This window comes from Pavona decussata, unplaced genomic scaffold, assembly GCF_977016875.1.
Source record: "Pavona decussata unplaced genomic scaffold, jaPavDecu1.1 SCAFFOLD_2, whole genome shotgun sequence".
Classification (NCBI taxonomy): Eukaryota; Metazoa; Cnidaria; class Anthozoa; order Scleractinia; family Agariciidae; genus Pavona; species Pavona decussata.
Genome location: NW_028145426.1, coordinates 1295424 through 1320000, shown reverse-complemented (window position 1 = coordinate 1320000; position 24577 = coordinate 1295424). Strand labels below are relative to the sequence as shown.

Here is a 24577-nt window from a genome sequence, read left to right as displayed (position 1 = left end):
TTCCTTTGCACTCAAAGATTCCAACCAAAGAGTCGAGTCATTGATGGTTAAAGAGCAAGTATTTGTTATATGTACAGCAAATTTCTAGTAATTCACAAGGTGATCAAATCAGCAGTTTACATGAACAGCACCCAATATAATGTCCAAATTAACACATCCCCGGCATGTAAATACATGTCAGCTGCCCTTGGAGGAAATGTTTCTGACTTTTAGTACATATCTCTTTTTTAATCAGCTAGTTTTGTTTATACAAGACCCCACAAGCTACCTAGCTTTAATCTTCATCGTGTCTAATTGATTGATTGATTGATTGATTGATTGATTGATTGATTGATTGATTGATTGATTGATTGATTGATTGATTGATTGATTGATTGATTAGTCTGACATAACTGACTTTGGTTGAAGTTACCGAGTCAGAAATATCTACAATACCTCGAGTCATATCATCTTAATTCTGGACTAAAACCTAGTTCCACTTTAAATCACAACTTTACTAGTAAAGGCAAAAATTTATCTCACCTTGAACACTCGTCTGCCCATTTTACAGAGTTTGTCCTGGTTCACGGCTATCACCTCTCTGCAATGAATAATTGTTTTTTGTTTGTTTCGTTTGCAATGTACTAAATACACGTTGAGGTGTGGTGGAGTGAAGCGATTAAGAGTAAAGGACTCTCATGCAACAGAATGAAGCATCTTAACAATCATACAAGCTACTTAAAGCCTGAGGTCTAAAAAACGATACTGGAATATTGCATATTGTGATTTGAAATACGGTCAGGGTTTGGATAAACAAGCCGCACAACCTACCGAAAATTCGAGGAGTAGCTCTCCCCCCTCCTTCCCCTCATCCTGCATGCCTTCTTACCGATTTTGTAGGATTTCTTTGGCCCACTCAGGGAAACTACGAAGATCATTGGACATTTGTAGAGGCTAGAAGAAGGAAGAAAGAGAGAAGAACAAAAAAGCTAAAAACCTTTTCCGACCCGAAGCTTCAGAAAATTAAGATTGACAACCAAACCGAAAAAATGCGTCTTAACTCTAATATTGATAGTGTTACATGCAAATTACATGGCAATGCTTATATTTCAAGTTTATTGCAAAGTCGTCTAATCAGGGCAACAAAGATGCTGGCAAAGTGAACGATTTAAGAATGTATAGGAATTCAGACGTTTAATCAAAAATTTAAATTGGATAGGCAAGAGGCTTGAGCTGCTTAGCAGGATAGTTAACTTGGATATGTTCTTTTTCTTTACGGAAAACGTTGGCTGAGATGTTCACGCCGTCAAGGAAAGTCATGGGTGATCACAAACGGTCAATTTCTCTGGTGCCCGCACTGCACGGTCCTTAATGAAAACCCCTGAGAATTCGAAAAATCATTAACAATTAACAAGTTAGAAGAGTAATAGTTCCTTAAAGGCTTTTCAAACTTCACTTTGTGCTGCACATACCGCTGCCATTATGGCCCAGATAGCAAACTGAGCTCTGGATTCATCAATCGTCAGTCCAAGATCACCAACAACAAGCTGTGTTTAAACAGACAGTACCTTAGTACAGTATTAAAGTACCTTACGACAAAATGCTCATGTCTTAATAGGCATTCAGACATAGCTATACTTCCCGCAGGAAGATCAAACCATAACAAGGTACAATATTAACGACAACAAAGCGCCTGCCAGTCTTCAACAAAGTCTACGATCTTCGTAGCAATGATCAGCTGGTTCGCGGCTTACCTGGATCTTGGTAAACAACGAACCAAATGTCTAAAAGATCGTTTGTACATCGTGGTGCAAACCCTGGAACAATCTTTGCAACGAGGTAAAGAAAAGCAAAAGCCTGGCAACATTTAAACAAGAGCTTTCATTTGCTAGGCCCTAGTGTTACTTCTTGTTTTTAGTTAATGTATTACATGCTCGGCTTTCATGTAAGCTGGTGACTGTGTTCCTGATTAAGGGGGCATTACACCTAAATTTGAATGAAATTTGAAGAGGTTTTAAGAAGAGATAGAAGAAAGAATGATTTTTGGAACACCAACAGACAGTTGATACCCACGCAAGAGCACCCCAGGTTGCTAGTGGACTAACTTGGTGTCCGTCTATTAATTATTAACTACAAATTCTAATTTTAAAACTTCACTAAATCTTCAATATTTCTTATTTCTCTTAATTTTACCAATCCTTCTAGAAAAACTACTCCTCACAATTTTCCCCAAAATCACCCAAAAATTCACAAAATACCCCACAACACAGATTCACGGGATGATGATAGGGTTTTTGGATTGCTTGAAACGTGAACGAGATATTTCCATTAAAGCCATGTCAAGTGGCGGAAAAATGGCGTTTAGGTGTAATCCCCCCATAAATAACCAGGATAAACAGTTACCTCGCTTGTAGTTTCTGGCCAGTAGAAACATCTCACTATTAACCTAGTTTATTATTCAACACATTGTAACACTCTGCAAATATGGTCATGGTGCACTCAATATTCATTGCAAGTACACAACAGATATCCTGGGATATATGTGTAATTTTCGTGTGTCGGGGAGTAACGACAAGTAACAACCTCGGAAGATCGTCTCCAGCTTTCATGAAACAAAACTGCGCTTTGTTATCAATGTGTTCAATAATATAACAAAACACCTACCCTGCTCCATCTAGCGGAATATCCCCCGAAATTCAGCAGAATAATTGTATAATAAGTGTATATTTGACAGGTCCCTTAGGTCTTACGCGAATACTTGAAAACGATCTAGAGGGTGTCCACTTACAAGAGGTATGACTGTATTATTCACGTGAATGCCAGGGAAACTTTTGCAAAGCTAAATACACTTCCGATTAAACTGCAAAACGAGTATGATCTCAGCTCACGTACTGAAGCTTCATGTACGGTAATGAGGTTGCAGATGTCCCGTGTTTTATCCCGAGAAGTAGATGTATTCTCTTTTTTTCCTTTCAAACTGAATTTTTGTTACAAAACTGGTGAACGACGGAAGGGCGTACCTGATCAGGGTCATTCCAGTGCCCAGCCCCCACAGCTGGGATGATGTCATCTTGGTTCTCACCAAACCAGTCAATGATGTATTTAACTCTTCCCCAGTTAGTCTGTACCAGATACAACAAGGAGTTAATAAGTCTAGTGAATTGAATCTTACACTGGTACTGCAAAACTAAAAGCTTATACCTGAATCCTGCAGGGTTCTGCTTTTTTTAAACAACAGACGGTGACATGTTAAGGACCCCTGCATACTTTACAAGGCGCCAAATTAGTCCATCGTAATTTGCAAAACCATATCATCTGGACCCAGTTGTGCAAAGCCCGATTAAGGTTACCCTATACCTTCAGAGGTGTCTCGCGTTTAAGCGATGTAGCGCGTCCAGTTTAAACTGTAGATACCTAAACCCCTATATCAAATTAAAGCTTATAGAGCTGGCTATCAAACTATACCAAGAATTTTGAAATAAAATGAATTGTCGAATTTTTCATGACCTCTAAATGCGAGCATCCGAATTACCTTTTTAAAGCTACAAGTCAAAGCGAATTTTGTTTTTCGCTAATTTTATTTGCTCCTCTGTTTCCGGACCCAAAGCGCTAAAAAAACATGTCTGCGTTTTGCCATATCCAATCGCAATGAAAAGTTATGGAGCATTTTCGAAATAGGATGAAAAAAATGTGGAGTGATCGTACAAAAATCGCTCTCGGAGAAAAAATATTTTGAAAGAAACAATTCGCAGACGTGCGTTTTTGTTGTTTACATGTTTTTGAGTATTGAGTTTTAGCTCTTTGAAGTGGCTCCTCCCAGTGAAAAAATTTATTTGAGAAAACAGCGCTAAAAATTCGGCAATACATTTTAATTCAAAATTCTTGGTTTAGTTTGATAGCCAGCTCTATAAGCTTTAATTTGATATAAGGGTTCAGGTAGCTACAGTTTAAACCGGACGCGCTGCATCGCTTGGAAGCGAGACACCTCTGAAGACACCGCTGAAGGTATAGGGTAACCTTAAGCTAATCCTGGTTTACACGGCCATATAATATTGGAGCAAACCCAGGAAAAAACTCTGTAAACTAAGGAGATAGAACGATTACTGACAGAAAGACTTTACTATGTTAAGTTCCTTCAAGTTACTAATATGGTGTACCAAAACGGCAAACTTTATTTTCGTTCTTACGTACTTACCGCGTTCTCAAAGACATATATTAATATAAACTTGCCATTTGAAATTTTTTCGTGAATGAATTGCATCCGAGATATTCTGAGTTGAATCGATTTACTTCTTTCCAAATCTAAATGAACTTTTGCCCCCTAAAAAGACTAAGATGGTTTGAAAGGGAAAGTATTTTGCACTCTTCAATCGAGTGTGTTAAAAGTAAAACCTTATTGGGACGTAATGATTTAAAATTAACGTGGTTCCACGTTTAAGTTAAGCCAAAGAGTTATTTGGAACGAAATTTAGCTCACACATTGTACAGCCCTCGGCGGAAACACTTTCCCACCATACCTGTGGTAGTTGCAGGAATGGACCGTCAATGGGTTGGCGATTTGGTCGAAGTACAGCCCTTAGCCAAATGCAATCGTGGTTACAGTTATCTGCTAGCCGCCATGGCCATGTTGTTGAAATTTACCTGGGTTCACGCCCAGAAAGCCAAGGCAGGGATGAAGTTGGTGACGGCTTTTGAAAAGATACTCCGCCAAGGACATCGTAACATTCAGTTGCAAACGGATCAAGGCAAAGAGTTTTAAGGTTTTCAAGGGTTTTTGGAAAAGGAAGGAATTTATCATTATTCTACCGAAGGGATGCTATAGCCTCTATCGTGGAGCGCTTTCATCGTACACTGAAGGAACGCATGCACCTTTATTTTACCTCAGCCAACACGTTGCGTTACGAGAATGTGTTACAATCATTGGTGCGTAAGTATAATGCTAGTCGTCATTCAAGTATTGACATGCCCCGCAAAAGATGTCACGTAGGAGAAGGAAGATATGGTATCGATTGAATTTATCGAAAGCGTCTTAAGTTGAAAAAAAAAAAGAGAAGCCTAAATTCAAAGCCAGAAGTTCGTGTGCGTTTGAACAAGAAACACCGTACGATCAAAAAAAAGTTATTTGTCAGGATAAAGAGAGGCAGTATTTGTTGTGCACTGGGTCATACAAGGGCACATGCCTGTTTACAAATTATGCAAATTTGATTAAGTGGAAGAAAAGTCAAGTGTTGAACACGTTGAAATGGTGGTCGGAAAATTACAACAGTTTGATTTCCCAGTAGTGACCTGAAAAAGCTATGAGATTCTACGTGACGTCACCAAGCTAATTTACCAACAAGAGTAAGTTTCCTAACAATCGAGGCAATGCCTTGAAGATTAGACTCCCCCATTCCTTGCATCTGCGTGGGAGTGGATGGCAAGTTGGATTTCCCTGTCCGATTCCAAAGTGAATATTTCTCATGGTAGAACAAGATGAAAACATCATTGCCGCGCGCTGGTACAAGTATTTCCGCCAACAAGGAGAGGGAGGGATGATAGAAAAACAAGGTAGTTGATTGTGTTTGGTGAACGATCTTAAAGATCTCGACCACAACGTGGATGGTGTACATTTCATTAAAGCAGTGGTGTATTCGTTGGAAAAACGACTGGAGGTCGCGGGGGATTTCGTGCAAGGCAGGTAAATTTATCAACGATGGAAAACACACGTACATAAAGTTGTGTGGGGAAGAGACGGGAGGAAAGGAGGATGAAATTTTGACTGATTACAGCAACACTTCTTATGGAGGAGTCTGTAAGATCCCGAAGTCTTCATTCACGAAGTGAGTTTTTTGGGGGGGGACCCAATATACGACAAGAATGTCTAAATGACGAGGTGTTCTAACATTTAATGAAGGGGAATCCATGGGTTGATATCGTGGACAATGAAGGCAATGGTGTGTTTTGGAATCTGAAATACGACTATTTCATGTTGAGCATGAGCTGCAACTGGCATTTCGTCAACTTGAACAATGCCCTTCGAACCGTGGTGGGGGATCCCACACGCACACTCCATGTCACAGGAATCAAGTCACAGATCTGGTACGACAAGTGCAATGCAAATGGGAAGGTGTTGAAAGGGAGCACCTACTTCGAGCCGCTCCACGTTTAGACCTACCTGTTCGCAACTAATACCTGGGAAAATGTTCAATGCACATATTTTTAGATGTCTTGAAATGTACCTTGAACAGCCAATCGAGATAAGGAACTTGGATGTTATTTAAATGCCTCATCAGAGACTTACCTCTGTAGTGTACATGTATGTCAAGGTGCTAGGTGAAGACAATAAAATTCCTACTGAGTGTTAGCCCTAGTAAGGAAATGGGAGGCGACCTTCTTTTCCTTCCCTTCACACTTACATTGTCGTACTTACCACAGACTATTACCACCCACGAATTGCTCCCATCATGCAGTCTCCCATTTCCTTACTAGGGCTAACGTTCAATTTACTTAGCACTTTAACATACAGGGCCCAGCTGTTCAAATCCCGATTACGCTAATCCTGGATTAACGTGAACTTTGACGCGAGTTTAATTAAAATCAATAAAAATTCTCCCAAAAAAAAGATTTTTGTCCCTCAGTTTTGCCTTGGACTTTTCTTAACCGTTAGCTTGAAATTAGCCTTTTAAACCATTTTAAACGAGCGGGATGAAAGCCTCAATTAACTTTTAATCGTGGATTAGCATTAATCGGCTTTCGACCAACCGGGCCCAGGTGTAAACTACAGAGTTAATTCTCTGATCTATCATTTATTCCTTAGACCTAGCATCACAACATTTATTTGAATGTCATTTATCCTGACAATAAGGACCCATCAGAAAATAATCGTATCCAACATTCAACAGTTTCACCTCAGGCTGTCTCTAAACTTTATTCATCCTTTTCGGATTATTAATGACCATTAATGATCGTTAATAATTACCACTGCAGTTAAAAACCGAATTACAGGGATAAAATACAAGCTTCAAAAATTGATACTACTATAATAATACTATAATCATATACACCGCTATAATTTTTTATATGAATAAGTATATTTACACACTGTGCACTTGACGAAAGAAAATTAGAGGAATTTAACTATGACAGACAGCCGTGAAGAAACAGACAGCTAGTGTACTGAGAAACATGTCCACAATAAATTGTGTACATGTTTTCTAGTAGAAATAGCTATTTGTCATGCCACTGCTTCCACTACACTACTACCAAGAATGCCACTTCTAAGCATTGAGAGCACATAGTTAAAATATCCTAGTAAACGTTACTCAGATCTAAATTTCTTTCAATAGTTCTGTACTTACATCCATATCCCACCATGAACGCCACAAGTTACAGTTCTCAGCAACCCTAGTGTAATTTGGCTGCAAAGGAAACCATAATAGCATTTAGGATGTAATATTTAGTTTATAACGATTTAATGTACGTGAACATTTAGCCACAGATAGGGCTCCTCAAGTACATGTATTCAAACACTTCATTACAACAATTTGAAAATTGCCGCAATTTATCTTCCTCCAATTACTTTTATTATCACTTTAGATTATGCCACTACCAGCTTCCTGTTTAGTATAAAGTAATCTTTGTTTATCTACTAGGAGAAGCCCTCCTTAAATCAACTGCTCAAATACATTAATTTAAAACTCTACCATTTGCATTTCTGTTATTTATTGCAAGTGTAATTCAATCTGTACACCGTAACTTATTTTGTACATGTAACTGACAATGACAGTCTCCACGACCATAGTGTTCTTCAAATTATAGCATGGCTTAAAATTGACCTTAAATAGAAAGCAACTACCTAGGCGGTTCTTTACAACAGTACAATATAAAACTATGTTGTTCTAAAACTAAATACCATAAGGCTGGAGCTTGCAGTTTTAGCAATAATTTTAAAATTTACAAATTTCCATTTGAAAGATTCAGCAAGCATGACTTGTATATATACGCCACAAATACTTCATTGGTGTGTTTTGCTTTTTAAATCCATAAAATTATGTTATATTTGTAATTTCGTTCATATCCTGTTTTTTAATATACTTTAATATAGTCTTAATAAAATAAAGTTATAATTGTAATATTTATCATGTTGTAAATTTGTTAACATCTAACTACTTTAAGTATATAATTTTTTAATTTGATGTGTATTTGTTTTCTTTTGTTTCAATGCAATTTATAAGTGGAGAAATAAAATAAAACAAAGATAAAAAGAAACATACATACTGGGCCACTGAGAAAAATCTGGAAAATCAAAATTCTGAATAATCATGGTTCTTCTGTGAAGTAATTAAGAAACATAGGTACGTAGCAAGGTTCTGAATTCAAGAGCCATACCTTTATACCCACAAATGTCTGGTCTGCTGGCCATGAACAAGAAAAAACAATGGGGCGACCAGTTTTGTTTAATGCAACAGTCACTTGAGGATAGAGCATGTCAAATTGTGACTCATTAGAATGACATCCATCCAACTTCAGGTAATCCACTCCCCAGCTGGCAAATGTCTGGTTGAAACACAAGCAAAAAAAGAAAGTGAGAAAAGAAGAAAATGTCAACATAATATTTTTTTTCAAGCCCCTATGGGTAGGATTCCCAAAGATGAAATGAACTAAATAAAAGATATATTAACTAGAGAAGAGTGTTAGGTAAAACGTTTAGCATGAATCAAATCAGCTTGAGGACATCAAGTCTTTTATGAACATTTAAACTGATTCCATTCAATCAAATAATTCCAAAAATAATTTTGCCCTGAATTTATATTTGCTGAAAAGATTTCTAGTTGCTTATTTTCAGGGAATGGTAATTATTATACTTTCTTATTGCACTGGATGCTATTGTGCATTGTGCAGATCCAGAAAATATCCATACTCCCCCCACGGAAGGTTTTTTGTTTGACACCCTCCCTCCCCCCTGGAAATTCCAGTTTAGCTTCATATGTTGCTTCTAAAATTTTGACTTTTAAGACCTCCCTCCCCCTAGGAAATTCCAATGACCTTCCTTGGGGTGGGTATGGATTTTTTCTGGAACTGCACATTTCAAACTTGGTTGGCTTTAGGAATATAAACAGCTTGAAACAGCAAGCTTACAGCTTTAAACAGCAAACCCTATCACAACAGCCCATGCACTTAAACATTAGGGGAGAGGTTTAATAAATATTTTATAATTCTTACACATCAGATGTCAGTCTAATGGATTGGGGAGAAAAAAATCGATGTGGAAGATGATTTTCCCTTTAGATCAAACCTGGGACAAGTTACATACAGCCACTTTGTTATTAAACACTACACTGAGAAATAGTTAAGATGAAAAAATACTTAATATAATATTATTGTCTGTGTATCCATTCTTAAAACAGTACTGACAATGACTTGAATCAGTTTAAACAATTGCAAGAATGTTACTCACATCCATGTCCTGCTGAAAGTGTCCAGCTGTTCCTGGAAAGCCTGAACATGTTTGAGTCCCAATATCTGAACACATAATCCAACCAGTAAATTAATATAATGGACAATGGTATCAATATTATAAGAAGTATTCAAAGTCTTTACATGTGGGTAAAAAGTGTTGAAAGCAGCTATGTGCAATTTTTCTTCCTGATGACAAAGTTTGTGTTCTAACTACATGAAATTGAACAACTTGGAGCCACAAATTGACACTTTCCTGTGAAAATAATTCTTTAATGTTTAAAACTGAACATCCAATACTCAGGTTTGACAAGAATAATTATTCTTGGCCTCATTATTCTTGGTCACACTGTCTCCCTGCTAAATTGAATTTACAACATGCTGATGTACCCTCAAGATCCATGCATAGCAAAAGGCAAGTTTGATTCAGGCAATCACATTTTTATCCAGATCTGGTTAGCAATTAAGCCGCCATTACAGGTTGAAACTTTTAGCTTAACTGGTGTGTAACGGTGCTGCAAAACAAGTTTCAGCAGCCGTTGCGCCATGTAACATGGTCGGTTTCGTGAAACTTTTTCGAACTTCCATTGCGAGACAAGTTTCACAAAAAGTAGAGCTGCTTTCTACTTCTGCAACAGCTTGCATCGGTCTCAGTGGTCAAAAAACAAGAGTTTCACCGTGTAACACCACTTCGTGAAACTGGTCTCATTCTCCGTTGCAAACAAGTTTCAGCTAAAAGTTTCAACATGTACCGGCGGCTTTAGATTATCAGTACAGTATGTATGCAGTTGTTGCTCAGATGTCAATTTGTGGGGAAAATGACCATCCATCCATCATCTGTTCAATAATTATTATTAATTTCTCCGAGTTACTTCAGGCCAAGAAGCTATACAGTCATGTACACAACGCTTTCTGATAGATTTATGAGACTACAGCATAATTTAGTATACGTGATTCATTTTTATGTTATTTACCTCCTTATAATTACATACCTGCATAAATACCTAATTTGAGGCCTTTAGAATGCACCTTTAAAAACCAACAAAATCATGAAAATTTAAAGTGTTGATTTAATTAGAAACAAGTTTTGAAGGATATCACTGACCATATAGCTAAATGCATACTTTAAATTTAAGGAAAACCAAAAACAAATGTATCAGTCACCATTCCTTTTGGGTCAGTGGTTCAGTCTACAAGCCATTTTTGCCGCAACTTCAAAACAATCTGAGTTCTCCACTTTTAGACATCGTTAGTTAATTTAAATGGAATGTCTTAAATTACCCATAATTACTGCCAAATGTCTGTTCTCAAGCAAAAGTAATTGAATAAAAAAAGGCTAATAAATAAAAATATAATATCAGTGATCAGGGCCATGATAAATTATTTAAATACTAACCAATTGTGAGATGTTACTTAAAAAACTAGTAAATTTGTTCCAGTGGAGAACATTACTCACATAATCAGCAAGAGCTTTCATTCCATTTGGAAACCTTACTGGATTAGGTTGAAGTTCCCCATGTGCTGTGCGATTATGTGCCATCCAGCAATCCTAATTAATGTTAAATGACAGATATTAGCTAAGACATTTCAGAGGAATGTATGTTTAAAAAGTAACTGAAGGGCCGAGAGCATATTAACTGTCTTAACATGTCAAATTTCAGGCTGACTGTTTGTTCAAAGGTGCCTGAACTTTTGCCAAAATCCTTCAATTTAATCTAAAAACATTGTAAGTTTGTAAGCTGTGTTTTTCTTGTTTGTTTTTCAATCCATTTAGTGTCTGTTGTTCTGCTTTTTTTGCCACCTCAATATTTTGCCCTGGCTTTTCTAATACAGCATAAAACACAGAACAATGTTCTTTGACTAAGACCTCATCCAAACTCCAGCACTAAGTTGAAACAAAATGAAAAATTGGCCTAAAATTCCATACGAAGTACTATCAACCACAAACCTGATCGCATGAATAAAGACCGTGTTAATCAATGTGTGTATACATGCGAAACAAGACTAGGAAATGTAAAACGTATTACCCTGATTATTTGCATTTACAACGTGCATCAGATTTGATGCTAATGTTTAGGCATGTGGGAGGAAATTGACTGTTATCAATTGGTCCAAACAAATTATTATTGAATCCAATAATTAAATAGCATCATTCTATTGATTGCTGCAAAACCCAAGACCCCCAGAAACTATGATCCTGGTTAAAAAAGATGAAGTAAGAGGGTCTTTAAGGATATTGTTCTCAGGTCTCACATGTGGTTTTTCAGGGCTTCTCGGTTTTGCAACAACCATAACTACTCTATTTGTCTATGCTCATTTGGTCCAACAATAAAATTTACTTACATCAATGGAAACATACTCATACCCAGCATCCTTATAACCTGCAGACACCATGTGATCTACCATCTGCTTCACAAGATCTTCACTAATAATTAAAATACAAAGAGAGAAACAAAGGTGGTGCAACTGGCTGCTGCAACTTTCATCATGATGGTGACAATAATTTGGATGTTCATTCAGCTTTTACTTTTATCGGCACAAACAATTTGTCTGGGGCATTGTAACTTTGTTGGCAATAATGTTACAGGGTCTTCAAATTAGCCCTATTCCCAGCAATATCACCTCCTACAGTGTACTTCACTATTTCAGTCCAGCTGCTCTGCTTGGCATTTATTTGCATAGTCTAAGCACTTTGTTCTTTTACCAGCTTTAGAATTATCTGACAATCATGTTACATGTAGGGTTTTCATTAAGAATTGGAGTAGCAGGAGAATACTGTATTTTGTATTTAAGTACATGTAACAGGAGAATTATTATGAAAGGGCAAAGCTCTAAATTAAGGAAACAGGCGAGAAGAACAGGAGAATTATTCGATCTCTGATGCCTAATGAACACCCTGTACATGAAGTAATTGATGCTCACCGAATGTACTCTTGACTAATTTTGGTAGTCCTTTTAATATATAAGGCTGAAGCCCCTAAGGAACCAGCATTTATCAAAATGACAACCTTTTCCTCAACTTAAACATATTTCTATGCATGTAGTGTGAATAGTTGAAAAACAAAGCCTCATTCCTCAAAAAGAGAGTACACCACTCAATTTGTAGCTATTTGTATAACCTCTAAGGGTATTAGTCAATAGTGTTTAGTACATGACAACTGGTTATGCACTTACCATCAGCTCTTTGGAAGTGGGGAGGGGGGGGGGGAGGGGGGAGTGGGGGACTCTGAGAAAGTACTCACCTTTTATCAGGACTTACCAGGAGATTTTAATGATAGTTTTCCTACCAAGCAGGGCGAAATGAGGGACCTACATTGTAAATATTTTCTCATGTCTTACCCCGCTGTGAAAATAAGGGGTTTTCCAAAACAAAGAAACCATATTGTAGTACTTGTCTTAAATGAAGGGAAAACAGACGGCAGTACATTAAAATTTGTGGTCTTGTTTTCTATTGCATGCTCTGAGAAGGTCAAAGATGGCAGACTCTTTCTGCAAATCCATCCAATGATCCAATGTGATACACAGGAGACTTGGTACCATGGATCTAACATTGAGTTAAACCAAGGTGATACTGCAGTGTTGTCTGAATAACACAACATGGCTACATAAACAAGAAATGTGAGGTTTGAATCTTATTATCATTTGTTACTGCTGGATAGTGGGGTAGCTATGCAATAAAGACACCATCTTTTGAGGTTGGGGAAGGGGGATGGGGGGGAGAGGGTGCAGACAGAAACCACCATCTATTTTGAGGTTTGGTGGGTCCTGTTTGAGTATAGTAGCTTTGATCACTTCCCTTACAGTTGAGTATGCAGATATTAAAATTAATTTAAAATACAGTACCTGATAAAACAACGAAACTTCACCCAGGCCATCCACCCCACTAAAAAAGAACATTATTGCACTGTGTTATTACATTTAAAAAAAGAAAGGTAAAACACCATTCAATTCAAACCTTCAACATCCCCCCTCCCTCTCCAAACCCAAATTAGCTTGTTCAAATTCTCGCCCCACAGGGCCAAAAAACCATTCAAATACCTTACCCTAGAGCTGCTCCTCTCCAAAAGGGTGTTGCAAGTTTTTGTATATATGTAGACTGCATGGAAACTGATTCATTGACATTTTGATCAAAATTTAATACATTCTGTAAAAAACTGCAGTGGAAAGTTTGTGGTGACCCTTTTTTGGTGAACCAATCACTCACAAAAGCAAAATTTTTCCCATTGAATTCGACCATGGATCAGTAAACCACACGTCTTCAACCAGACAAAAAGAGAAAGGTGTAAACTTGACACTGTTGGTTCAAATTCCCCACACCACCCAGGTAAAGTTCAAAATTCCCCATCCACTAGAATGCCTTTCTCAACAAATGCCCAAAAACCCAAGTGGGGGTGGGAGGGGAAGGGGGTGGGACAGCTATAGAATACAAATTATCATTTGACGTATTTTTTCCCCTCCTTTTCATTGACCGAGAGCAAACCACGTGACCTGCAAATAACTGCCTACATATAATGGTCTGTTCATGCCGATACTGTCCAACTTTGTTTTGCTGCAAATAATATTCTGCTCGTGCGTAATTGAAACCACGCTCTTGCATGAAAACCCTGAGCTGTCAGAGAGTGATTTCCCCAACATAATCACGAAAAAAAAACTCGATGGTCGAATGATAAAACAATTATTGAACTCGGCTGTCGCAAAATATCGTAATTTGTCAGTGTCTCGCAGATCAATTATTTGCCTTATCCTTCGGCTTCTTCGAACGCAAAGAAACATGGCAGCAAAATTAAAAATACAAATACACTACGTATTCCCAGGAGCTTACTCGGTGGAGTCCTTGCCAAGCCATTGTTGAGCGACTTTGCGCACAAGAACAAAGCAGCGGCGAAAAGTAAGCAGAAATTCTGTTTTGATTTTACGCCTTCCGCCATACCTCGACTTGTCACATGATTTAGCAAGAGGACGCTGGGAACGCGACCGAGAGAGGAGAAAGACCCTGGGAATGAGGTTCATTCACGTGTACCAGGAATGGGCTCCTTGGTGAAGTGCTAAATTTCTCCCGCCCGGGCGAGTACCTCCCGCAAACGATCAGTAAAGACACACACACTTTTCCCAGTCAAATCACTACAGTTGGAACCTCTTGTAAGTGCGCACCCCTTGTAAGCGACCGCGAGCACTATCTGGGCTGACATTTAACTTTCTATTGTTTTTTAAGCTCCCATAAGCAACCACCTGACAGAAGAGCACATCTTCATCTCACGACGAGCGCTTATTCGTAAAAAAAAGTCATAAACTAGGAGATATCTTCGTTGAGAGCATTGAACTGCCGTACTTTTGTACGGTGAATTTACGGGCCAAAGATACTTACAGCATTTTCGTTTGCGGTCCTTTTGCATTTTCCACTGTTATATTTTGGACCGTAGATCTTTTCAGATCCCATACGCTGCACTTTTTTAACGTGGTTTGGCCGTGTATTCGGTGAAGGAAGGTTTCCTAAATATGAGCGCTAGTTACGCAACGGTTAAAAAATATAAGGATTTAGTGAGAGAAAAACGGTTTATTTTAGAGGCTAAAAATATGAACGAATTTTTAAATAAAAATCACCCACCTCACTTCTCTTGTGTATTCCTTGCCTCCTATGTGGTTTTTAGGGCGATTTAGCGCGATTCCAGTGAGTTTTAGTTCCATCGCTCTCTCTATATATATCCTTAGAGAGAGCGATGGAACTAAAACTCACTGGAATCGCGCTAAATCGCCCTAAAAACCACATAGGAGGCAAGAAATACACAAGAGAAGTAAGGTGGGTGATTTTTATTTAAAAATTCGTTCATATTTTTAGCCTCTAAAATAAACCGTTTTTCTCCCATACAAATCCTTATATTTTTCAACCGTTGCGTAACTAGCGCTCATATTTCGAGCTTGGGCTACCTGTGCAGCGACATGATATTTCAGATGCTTTGTTCATAGTCACGCGCTTTGACGTGGGCAGACATCTGTATTTGGGTCCATCCAGAGTCATTACCCCGTGCATTTGGTAGACAACCGACTTCGCGTTGGTTGTCCTACTTTTTGCTCTGCTACACCGTGCTGACCAGAGCCAACCAGCTCGAAGCACCTGTCGACGATTGCATTTTGATTCTCCGTTTGGTCTCTATCATGTCGCTGTCGTGTTCAGTTTTCAACGCAGTCAGATCAGCCTTGTAATTTTCAGTTGCTTAAAGATATGCGGAAAGCTCATATGGTCCGTAAGAGATTAATGAAAAGTACCTTGTTATACAGAAAGCTATTATTTGATTTGGGTTTTGATTGGCTTCGCGACCATGGTATATGAGCTATTGTACCATGCCCGAGAAATAGCGATCATTAAATTGTCTTCTGCTTCTTCTTGCAAAGCGAAATCAACGAGATCTAGCAATATTTCTTGATTGTTTTTAATACAACAATAATTCCACTCGCGCTTGTTGGATATGAGATGATTATAGCCAGATCGGCGCTACGCGCCTCGTTGGCTATCTCTTGCTATCAATCATCTCATAACGAACGCGCGCCCGTGGAATAATTGTTAAATATACAGCACACGGAATGTAGGTAACTATAGGATGCGTCAAGGTAGTGTGTGTATTGAGAGATTAATTCTTCGGCATCATTGAACCTATATCATAATATTAAGGCAGACTGAACTCATCCTCGAAGACCCATGGACAGATAGTGGGGACGAGTAAAAACTCAAAAAGGTCAGGAAAAATTTTGACGAAGAAAATTAGGGGGTGGGGTACTTTTAGCTTGTATGTCAAAAGGTGTCTCTTAGGTTTAAGTGCATGGCCATGTACCTGTGAAGGAAAGTTTTGCTTTTCTCATTTAACTTGACGACAGCGACATGATATTTCAGTTCTTTTGTTCATTGTTCGTAGTCACGCGCTATGACGTGGACGGATGTCTGAATTTGGGACCATCCGAAATCGGCTACCACGTGCATTTGGTAGAACACTCGACTCACGTTGGTGTTCTACTTTTTGCTGTGCTACACCGTGCTGACGAGAGCCAATCAGCTCGAAACAGCTGTCCACGGTTGCCGCATTTTGTCCATTCTCGGTTTGGTCTCTATCATGTCGCTGTCGCGTTAAGTTTTCTACGCAGTCCAGCCTTGCATAAATTTGATTTATTTATATTTTTGGCTGATTAGATCTTTTACAGATCCTGCGTATACCTACAGCACTTTCGTTGTGCGGTTCCTTGCTTATAGTTTGCCTACCTTTGCTACTGCGCATGCGTTCTGCGCATCTCGAGATACTCGGGTTTGCTATGGGTGGTGCCTACTAATACAGGAATATTTTTGCGCGGTTTTAAACTACGCAGAGAAAGCAAAACTTAGCAAGTGCTCTTGGTATTTAAAAAAAAAATTGGGGGTAAGCTTCAATTTGATAAATAATGTTATACATTGCTTTGTATTTTAGCACATTTTAGAATTACTGTTTCTTAATTATCTCTAAAAAATGCGTGGTCACCCCCAATTTTCTTTTTGGATTCCAATAGCCCTTGCATGCTAAGATTCGATCCACTTTTCCTGAACAGTAATGAACTGCGCAAAATACCGTACCTGTGTATTAAAAGGCACCGTAACACACGTTTCTGATGGTCAGTCTCGATTCCCCCGGCTGGTTTTCTGTAGAAGTTACGCGTCGGTCGCTTTACTAGGGACTTTACGCAAACACAACGCCGTCAGCCACGAAAACGTCAATAAAGAAAAGGCTTAATGAGCTAAACAATGCTGCGCACGTGCATTACAAATTTTGATACGTTTCGTCGCCATCTTCGGCCAAACAACAACGTGAAATGCCCAAATTTAAGGTTTTATGGAGAGCGTGAGCACATGACAGTAAATTTTCATTCTCTGTGCTAACTTGAACACCGTTCCCACCAGTTCTGTTACTGGATAGTTCGGCTACACTGTAGAAGTTGAACGAATTGGAATAAGCGCAAAGTAGTAAGAGTAACACGAACTTGTATTTTCAAGTGACGTTTTCGTTGGCGTTGCCGTCGTGGTTGCGTTAAGTCCCCAGTTGTTTGCTTAGTGACCTGGCCTTGGATTGGAAGCGAGGCTGGGGTTGACCTTGTTTTGATACAAACTTCACTACTTTTCATATGTAAATGAAAACTAGTTAGCATAAGAACAGCGTGATCTACATGTGAAAAGCAATGAGGTTTGTATCAAAACAAGATCAACCCCAGCCTCGCTTACAACCCAAGGCCAGGTCACTTAGTACGTAACTGTAAAATGGGCTATTAGCTTTAGAATTAAAACGCAGGATAAGATTGAAAGGGACGGGAAGGGACGGGAAAGTCGCAAGGAAAAAAAGGAATAGCCTGCGAAGCAATCATTTTTATTTCGAGAACGCATGACACAGCTGAAGGATTGGAACACGAAAGGAGCTCTTTCTTCCGTGGCCTGCATAGAAAGCATTTCCGTTGGGGTTCAGTATCCGTTTTTCGCTATTTAATCGCGCGGAGATTGGGACGAGAGCGAAAGAAACGGCAATTCCCGCGCGTTCAAACAGCAAAAAAAAAAAACACACAAACCCAACGGAAAACGCTTCCTACGTTGGCTACTTCTCGCTGGAAGCTTTCGTTCGCTTCTTCAGTGCGCTATATTTGAGGAAACGATTGCAAGGCAGGCTAATTGGGTGGAAGGGACTTCCGCCACACAACCACACAGGAAAGATACAGTTGAATTACTACAGATATTCACTTTATTTATTACAAAACATGATCTAGTGTTATTGGACAAAGAATTATGGTGCAACTCTAATTAGCACGACAGTACGCATGAAACCAATACTTTCAGAAAATATCAGTACCTAAATTACATAAACTGTTTTTTATTCTCAGTTTTCAAAGCATGAAATACCATCGTTCAATGCGTATCATGATTATTCTGATTATTTTTAATACAGAAGACATTATATTTTGAATAATGTCTCCTGATCTCTCTCAAAGAAAGCGATTATAAATTAAAGGTGTTAAAAACTAAAAAATTAATTTTGATCATGAAATACCAAATATAAACATCGGTTATATTCAAGTTAGCAGCTTACACCAACTGAACATCGAATATAACCAGAATTCTCCTTGAAATCACATAAAAAACATCTTTTTTGCTAATTTGTAAGTTTGTTTTCTTTTTCTTTCTTTTGGATATATGACGTTTCCTAGCGCGTTCGTTGATTAGAGTTGCACTGAAATTAATCTAAAATATGAACAATAAATAAATATACATAGGTTATATTCGGGTTAGCGGCTCACACCAACTGAACATCGAATATAACCAAAATAATTCTGATTGAAATTACGTAAAAATATCTTTTTGTTTTGTTTGTTTTTGTTTTTGTTTTTGTTTTTTTTTCCCTTTAATTTGTTTCTTTTGGATACATGACGTTTCCTAGCGCGTTCGTTGATTAGAATTGCACTGAAACTAATCTAAAATATAAACGATAAATAAATACATAAGTTATATTCGGGTTAGTGGCTCACACCAACTGAACATCGAATATAACCACAATTCTGTTTGAGATCACTTTCCAAACATCGGTTTTTGTTTGTTTTGTTAAAATATAAACACCAAATTATAACATCGGTTATATTCGAGTTAGCCGTTCATAACAGCTGGACAACAAATATAACCATAATTCTGATTGAATGAAAAAACATATTTTGTTTGTTTGTTTCTTTTCGTTTTATTTTCAACCTGCCTTTCCTCATCAACGTTATCTTTTTCAGTGACTTTTTCTAATCAACGAACGCGCTATTGCACTAAAGTTAATTAATATAAACATCTTTTCGGTTATTTATTTTTTATCAATGTTACTGTTAAATAAACCTGCATTTTCACTTATTCTCTACCTCAAACTAACATATACTTATAAATACATTAAATAGATCAGAAGTGATATTTAATTACTTAATTGTTTGTTTGGCTTTAGTTTTGTTGATGAAAACCAAACAAAAAAATAAAAAAGGAGTATTGTGAGGTTCAATGCTTTCAGTACTGAGACATGAACAGAGTAAAAAATTTTGTTCTATTGCAATGTGAAAAATTTGTCAAAGATTATACAAGGTTTTTTTTTAAACTTTTTACTGACAGTCAGAGAATCTAGGGCAGTTTCTTTTCAGTAAGACAGAAATTAAAGTTAATTAAATTAATGTAGAAAATCGAGTGAACTTTTCAATCTCTGCTAATAATTCTGCCTGGAAAACCTGCAACATAAAAATTATCAAATTGTAAGCGCGTTTATTAATATGGGAGGAATAAATCAAGAGGCAATAGGACGTCCCATTTAGAGCGATTTCCAATTGAATGTCTAAAAACTAAAACCAAAGTAATTACTCTGGCCAATCGCAACAGATGTAAACAGCCATTTAGAACTCGAAGCAAATACATGTAATTGGCGCCAAGCGCGGGAATTTGCGTGCGGCCGAAACACGATTGGTTTTGGTTTGCATTTTGCGTATTGGTTGAGAAAGTGGCTCGAGTTTTGTTAACCAACGGAGAGTAGTATTGCTGAAAACCAAAGCAAACGCGAATTGCTTTCGACACTTAATTGAAAACCGCTCTAAGAAAACAGTTACAGATACGCCAATCAATCCCTTGTACAGGATCGACTCGTCCTATATTTTAAGCCAATCGTCGACAGAATCAAATCAAAGCCAACACCGATTTACGATACTTGTGTTTTACCAGCGCTTGTATTAGCACAAGTTGAAAAGCTTTTATTTATGATATAAAACTATTCGGGCGGAGAGCTGTAGCCGGACAATACAGGCGTAACTGAGGATGCAAAGCGTACAACGTAAGCTGAACATTGTTAGTGGATACCATACCTGTAGCTTTGGCCAGCCTTCCCAGAGAGTTTTGGTCGGCCACAACTAATTCATATTTTACTTCATAGCTGAAAAAAGAAGATATATATCTCTTGTTTACAACGAGGAAACGCAAGAAAGTAGCACTTATCCATTTATAAAATTAAACTCTGTTGTTATTTATCTATCCTCGCAGATAATAACATATTATTAATACTTTGTTATCTTGAATTCAATGGGAAATAAGTTTTCCATTCAATCATTCATTCATTCATTCATTCATTCATTCATTCATTCATTCGTTCGTTCGTTCGTTCGTTCGTTCGTTCGTTCGTTCGTTCGTTCGTTCGTTCGTTCATTCATTCATTCAATCAATCAATCAGTTCAAACAAGCACTCTGTTAAGGGCGCATGTATTTTTGGGATCACCATTATGCAATTAGCACGCCTATGCTTCATCTCATTTAAGAAAAAAAAACGAATCATACGGAGTCCTGGGCCATCTGACTTCCTGATTTCCTATGTTGTGAGTTCCTGGGTTCCTAACTTCCTGATTCGTAGAATCGAATGTAAATAAAAGGTTCGCAATTTCGCTTCTTACCTGGAATAAGGCAGGTTTCGGCATTGGGGGTGCGAGAGAGCAACTGCTAACAGACCTACTGGTCTGTAAATGACAATTCTTTTAAATTGCTCTCCAAACCTGTGTAAAGATAGCATTTTAATTAAAACTACGTTTATTTGTTATCATTCAGTAATTAAACGTTATCAAGATGTTGATGCTAGCGGAAATTAGCAAGTGTTCTTAGTGTCCAAAAAGAATATTGGCCAGACTCGTACCCAGTCGCTATTTAAGTGTTTTGTGGGGTGAGAAGGTTGGACACGAGGATGGATTGAGGCGCGCGGGGTGTCATGGGAAGAGGCGAAGGGAAAACACACCCCGCGCGCCTCAATCCATCCTCGTATCGATTGTTCTCACTGCACAAAACACGTAAATAGTGACTGAGTCTGAATATTGGCGGCAACTATGCATTTTTCAGAGATAATGAAGCTTCAATTTGGAAAAAAAAAAAAACGCCTTACTGTTGCATTGCTTTGTATTTCACTGCTTTTTAGAATAATTGTTGCTTAATTATCTCTAAAAATGCCGCTCCCCCCAATTTTCTTTCTGGATTCCAGTAGCCCATACTAATTAATTGAACGGTTTTGTTTAGACCGATTTTCAGTAAATTTAGATCACCTGTGGCCATTAAGTACGATTTGGTACTCGGATCTCTTGCACAAATCGTCGACGAGTGTAACATTTCCTGAAATTAGCATGTCTTGCAATCAGTTTCTTCTTGCCGACACAGTTGCGAAAAGTGGAAGCCGGTTCTACTTCGTGCAATGGTGGTTGCAACAAGAACAAACTGAAGGCAAGTTAATTTCAGGGCATGTTACAACACGCAACATTTCGTGAAACTTGTGTTGCAACGGCGCAACGAAATTGCGCGACATGTTGCAAGACAGCTTGCCTAGTGTAACAGCGCCGTAAGCATAAACTATGACTGTACATCGTAATATTCCTCAGCTTACCTGCTATTCAATCTTTGGCAAGTCCTTTTGACAAGTTTAGCACACACCTCGCTACACCCTGACATACAGTATACATCCCGGATTACAAGAACAAAGGAATCATTGTTCACTTTTGATTCAATTGCGTTTGGGATATAACTGTGAATTAAAAGAAAGAAAGAAGCAAAACAAAACAAATTAAGAAATTGGGTCGATTTGATGCATCACTTCTCAACAGCTTTGAGATTACTCTTATTATGTCTGAGCTAAGGGCATTACATCTCGCTGCAATCTAGCCTGCACTATGCAGGTGCTCAGAGTGTGGAACAGAGCGGAAAAGAGGTGCTATGAATCATGTCTATACCTGGAACAACTAAACACGCATTTTATTAGGTATAAAATACCCTGTAAAAATTGACATAAGAATATGCTGCGTGTTTTTTCTGAATTAAAATACTGAAGTAGTTGGCCATCCGCGGGCCTCATGCAGTTAGCAAAAAGAATGCATGGTACCGTCCGACGAAGTGGAATCATCCTTTATAACCTGCGCAAAAAAACGTTTTTATTTCTCTTTGCGCTAGGACGTAAAGGAAGTAGAAGACGTCGGGACAGTGCGCATTTTCTTTCTGAACATTTGGATCGATTTTAAGTATGCAGAACAGATATTTTTGCGATTTAAACGTACCTCAAAAAGTGTTCCAAGGCCGTGCAACTTTTCCCTTTAAGGGAATAACTGGCAACATCATCTTTGTTTCTCATTTCTAAGAATGGCCTTGGAGTCAGGGTGAGCAGATGGAATCCATTTTCATGGAATCCTTCATATTTCAAGCATGATTCAAGACATGCATTTAAAGTTTGTCTGTCACACAGGTCCACCCACTCGGAGACTTTTTCTGTCATGAATGTTAATGACGAAAAGTCCTCATAAGAATAACTTGTGGGCTGGACTGCTTTTGAGGGCCCGCAAACTGACGCGGTTTGGAGGGCTGATTGTGGCAACTTGCGCTCACTTGGAGGGCTGAATCTAGTTACAGCTTCCTCCTCATACCAAGATTTTCCCTTGGTAACCTAAGAAACAAAATATTGTCAAGTGAATATTTTTTGTTATTATTTTGATAGCGAGTGGTTCTTACTATGCACGGTCCACCAAACATTCGGCTCAAGACATGCAGTACGCGCCACAATAGTATAAGGACCGTACACAACGACTGAAAAACTTGAGCTTTTCACAGTTTGAACAAAAAAGCTGATTGCTCATTTCATCATTCAAAAGTTTTTGTATTGTTACGCCTTCGACTGTATAAAAGAACTTTTGATGCCAAAACAACTAGTCCTGTCATCGCGCGCAAACAGGGAAATGTTCCTACAACAGTGCTGCATAAGCCGCAGTGTATCTTGTTTGATCAATGAAATTTTCTACGCCTAACACGGTGTGACGCTTTCCGAGGTGAGATAGAAAAAAGAATATGGTTGGATACACGGTTTAATTTGATTCTGAGTAATGTTGCATAAACCTGCGCGTGCTGCTTTAACCGCGCGTTTGCCGTTTATTTTATCTCAGTCACTCCATTAAATACATCTTTTTTGTTGCTGGACTTAGCACTAAGGTATAATTTCCAAACTATATGGCTTATAATTGAACACTTAATTTCAAGGATATATCTCAAAGGTGACAAACGTACGAAATCAAAGTATTTCTATTCACGCGAAGTAGCCACGTCCGATTACACGTTTAATCCGGAACTTCGTTATAATTTGAATTTGTTTTTTGTTTTTTGTTTTTTTACCGCTTGACGAGTTGTTGCTATCAGTGGCATGTAGAATATGCTCGAGAATGAAGCGCTATCCTTTGAACATGAAAGAGACAGACAAACAGCGAAAAACGAGGGTGCGCAATAGACCGCTCTCTCATTCGTTAGATCCACTTCAAATATTACTGAGGCGAGAGACCTGGAAATAACGCTCACTGATTCGTCAGATTTATTTCAAATTTCGTTTCCATAGTGTTACTGACGCAAGAAACCCGGAAACAACGCTCACTGATTCGTCAGATTTATTTCAAATTTCGTTTCCATAGCTATTTACTGACGCGAGAAACCCAGAAACCACGTACTCTGATTGGTCAGAATTATTTCAAATTTGTTTCCTTTTAAGGCAATACTGACGCCATCCGCCTCTAACGGTTTTTCTTCAAAGCGCGCAAGTAAAACATTTCAAATAGACGTTTTTTACGGCTAAACTCACATATATTTTAACAAACGCTGAGTTGTGCTTACCCTTGCCCTCTTATACACTCGTGGAATATGCATTTTTGACTGAAAACAACCCATTTCAGGTAAGCTTTTCAATATTTTGTCAGACGCAGTGACATAAGTTGTTCACGCTCTGAAAGTCAGTGAAAAACTGACGATTTCGCGAGTGGCGAGTGTTTATATACTCTTGAATGACGTCACTAATGGCGCGAGTCCGTTCTGCCCATTTATTGGTCGAGCTGCAAGTTAAAAATTCAAATTCAGATAGCGCAATTACCGTTGAGCCTGCTATGTTTTGGTACGCAAATGTCGGATTGAAAGCAGTTATTCAAGTAAACGAGAAATAAAGAGGGTATTTATGTTTTTAAACATCGCAATGTTTTGTGAGAAATAATCAAAAGTTCGGCGAATTGTTCCGCAGCTCCCAAATGACGTTCCACGGTTTTAATTTTCCAATCCGCTTCCGAGCAATTTTCGTACAAGTCTCGGATTGCAATCGACTATTATCGG

At 38.3% G+C, this 24577-nt stretch overlaps 2 protein-coding genes and 1 long non-coding RNA gene across 3 annotated transcripts in view; 1 reads left to right on the top strand and 2 right to left on the bottom strand.

Annotated features, from left to right (window-relative positions):
* The window catches only part of LOC146489911 (alpha-N-acetylgalactosaminidase-like), an 18100-nt gene extending 3736 nt beyond the window's left edge, over window positions 1-14364 (bottom strand). Inside the window, exons 1-12 of the mRNA XM_085116667.1 lie at window positions 14237-14364; window positions 13258-13297; window positions 11758-11839; window positions 10871-10963; window positions 10407-10443; window positions 9416-9480; window positions 8347-8514; window positions 7317-7376; window positions 3000-3101; window positions 1452-1526; window positions 869-933; window positions 523-580 (exon numbers count right to left, since the gene is read on the bottom strand). Of these exons, the coding sequence (XP_084972793.1) occupies window positions 523-580; window positions 869-933; window positions 1452-1526; window positions 3000-3101; window positions 7317-7376; window positions 8347-8514; window positions 9416-9480; window positions 10407-10443; window positions 10871-10963; window positions 11758-11839; window positions 13258-13297; window positions 14237-14342 (951 nt within the window). The 5' untranslated portion in view covers window positions 14343-14364. The remainder of the gene's footprint in view (window positions 1-522; window positions 581-868; window positions 934-1451; window positions 1527-2999; window positions 3102-7316; window positions 7377-8346; window positions 8515-9415; window positions 9481-10406; window positions 10444-10870; window positions 10964-11757; window positions 11840-13257; window positions 13298-14236) is intronic.
* Window positions 3069-6876, top strand: LOC146489912 (uncharacterized). Its single transcript, XR_014866812.1, has 2 exons — window positions 3069-3324; window positions 4003-6876. It is a non-coding gene; the product is annotated as an uncharacterized LOC146489912 (long non-coding RNA).
* Window positions 14365-18152: 3788 nt separating the features above from the next.
* Window positions 18153-24203, bottom strand: LOC146489910 (uncharacterized). The gene is made up of 6 exons (XM_085118467.1): window positions 24092-24203; window positions 22501-22883; window positions 21837-21974; window positions 20866-20964; window positions 20287-20354; window positions 18153-19662 (listed from the first exon to the last, which is right to left on the bottom strand). Exons 1-6 carry the CDS (start codon window positions 24143-24145, stop codon window positions 19631-19633), a joined length of 774 nt encoding a protein of 257 aa, XP_084974593.1. The 5' UTR covers window positions 24146-24203; the 3' UTR covers window positions 18153-19630.
* Window positions 24204-24577: the final 374 nt, after the last annotated feature.